Genomic DNA, 2,500 nt, shown 5'->3' on the forward strand with positions numbered 1-2,500 from the left:
TTGTGTGTCCATGCTCTCGTGCTCATTTTAGTTTAGTTTGAGTGTGTGTGTGTGTGTGTGTCTGTATGTGTTTGTGTGTGTGCTGTGTGTGTACTCTTTATCAATTTAAAAAAAAGAAAAGAAAAAAAAACTAACCCCTCTTTGCAACTGCACTTGTTGTTCTGTATATCTCCTGTGCACTTTGTATTTGCTTGTGATGTTGGCTTGATTATGTCCTCTTTTGAAAGTCGCTTTGGTTATAAAGCGTCTGCCAAATGCAATGCAATGTAATGTAATGTAATGTAATAACATTTCAACATACCTATGCAGACAGGGCAGCACTCTCCCTCGGGGATGTAGAAGTTTTCACAGTCCAGCTCGGCACACTCGGCCTTGGAGCAGAAGGAGATGCCCCCTCGGCACTGGCACAGCCAGCAGGCATCCATGCGGTACACCTCGCCCTCCGAGTACTCCTTGCCATTGTGGGCACACTTGGGGGACGCTGCAGGGGACAGACAGACAGTGGGCAAAGGAAGAAACTTAATAATAACAACAACAAACCGTTTCAACTGTTTCAAACGTGTTTGAAACTGGTTCAAAGGTTTTAACTGCATATACACAGATGTGAATAAAACTGGACTGGACTGGAATGGCAAAGGAAGAAACTTAATAACCACAACAAACCATTTCAACTCAAAGTAACGTCCCTGTGCACAACCACTGTCCAGGTGCTGGTGATGTGCACTAAGAGTAGTCAAGTCAAGTAGGTTTAATTGTCAATTTCTTTACATGCACTGGTCATACAAAGAATTTGAAATTACATTTCTTGCTTTCCCATACAGACATAGACTAATCTAGGTAAGGACATAGACAGTATAGACATAGACAGTACTTATACATGGACTTAAGACAGTATGGACATAGACAGTGCTCATACAGACATTTAAAGTGCAAGACTGGACAACAGAAGACTTGTAGAGGACATCCATTAAGAGGTATTGTTGTGCTTTTGTGCTTTTCCTAAAAAGTCCTTTATAGCGTTCTGACATGGTAATAGTAGCATTTTGAAGAAAAATAAATATTAAAAAGGTCTGTCAAGTACACCAGCAGCAGTGTGTGTGTGTGTGTGTGTGTGTGTGTGTGTGTGTGTGTGTGTGTGTGTGTGTGTGTGTGTGTGTGTATGTGTTTAGTGCAGGTAGAAGGTGCGGTGTGCATCTGTGTGTGTGTTCGTGTGTCTGTGTGTGTGTGTGTGTGTGTGTGTGTGTGTCAGTGTGTGTCAGTGTGTGTATGTTTGGGTTTAGTGCAGAAAGTGCAGTGTGCTTGTGTGTGTGTGTGTAATCCAAGTAAATGAAGGATGAATCACCGCACACTGGTATTCTTTGCTGGTAGTTTATTTGGTGAACAACGAACGCGTTTCGCTGTTGCTTCATCAGGTTCACTCTCCAGCGAACTGTTTCAACTGTTTCAAACATGTTTCAAACTGGTTCAAACGTTTTAACTGCATATAGACAGATGTGGATAAAAACTGGACTGGACTGGACTGGAGTAAAAATCCTGTTCAGTTTTTATAACGAAGCCAATTGGAGCGGAGCCAATTTTGGTCCCCTAGGGGAAATTCTTCCTCTGCATTTATCCCATTTGGACTAGTGAATCACATTGAAGTACACACACTAGTCCGTAGCAGTGGGCTGCCTGCTGAGCGGCGCCCGGGGAGCAGTGTGGGGGTTAAGTGCCTTGCTCAAGGGCACTCCAGCCGTGGTCCGGTCGGGCATTGAACCGGGAACCCTTGGGTTGCCAACCCAGTGCTCTAACCACTGAGCCACGGCTGCCAGTTTCCTAGAGAGCACCAGGGTCCACGTTCTTGGCCAGTCCCCTAGGAGGACTGAGAAGTACAGGCTACCACCATGCATGAGAAAGCTAGTGGAGATTGTTTCACTCAGACACTTAGGGGTTTCTTTTGCCTTAAGACATAAAGTTTTATCTTTATCTGCTACAATGCTACACGGATCCATTGACTTTCACTAGCTTAGCGACATATTGCCTCTTTTAACTTGTCTTAAAGCAAGACAACGCTTAACATGAAAAATAAGACACTTTACCACCTTTATAAACCCCAGCCAACGATTTTAACTGTAGTAAGCCCCAAAATAGTGGCAAACCCCATAAACTCTGAGTTAAACATATGTATTAAGTTAATTATGTCTAACTGTTAGACAGTTAGACATAATTAACTTAATACATATGTTTAACTCAGAGTTGGCTCATGGGCAATTTTGCTTGACTTAACCCTTGGATAATAAACTGAAACTTTGATACATTTGATACTTTTGACACATACAATGAGAAGGCAATAATTCACAACGAGAATTATATTCAGAATCAGAGTCACAGTCATTTAATCGACCATGTACACTGCCATGTTACTCTAGTGCAGGTCAGGTCACCATTCACAAAGGCTACAAGGTTACAAAGTTACAGTGATGAGATGGGGGTTGGGGTGTGAGATCGGTATTCATATGCT

At 42.7% G+C, this 2,500-nt stretch overlaps 1 protein-coding gene across 1 annotated transcript in view; it reads right to left on the bottom strand.

The window, feature by feature from the left end:
* Window positions 1-2,500, bottom strand: part of LOC134434958 (cysteine-rich motor neuron 1 protein-like) — a 148,996-nt gene that overhangs the window by 71,383 nt on the left and 75,113 nt on the right. The window contains exon 5 of the mRNA XM_063183653.1: window positions 302-481. Coding sequence (XP_063039723.1) covers window positions 302-481 — 180 coding nt within the window. The remainder of the gene's footprint in view (window positions 1-301; window positions 482-2,500) is intronic.

Source organism: Engraulis encrasicolus, chromosome 19, assembly GCF_034702125.1.
Source record: "Engraulis encrasicolus isolate BLACKSEA-1 chromosome 19, IST_EnEncr_1.0, whole genome shotgun sequence".
NCBI classification, from domain to species: domain Eukaryota; kingdom Metazoa; phylum Chordata; class Actinopteri; order Clupeiformes; family Engraulidae; genus Engraulis; species Engraulis encrasicolus.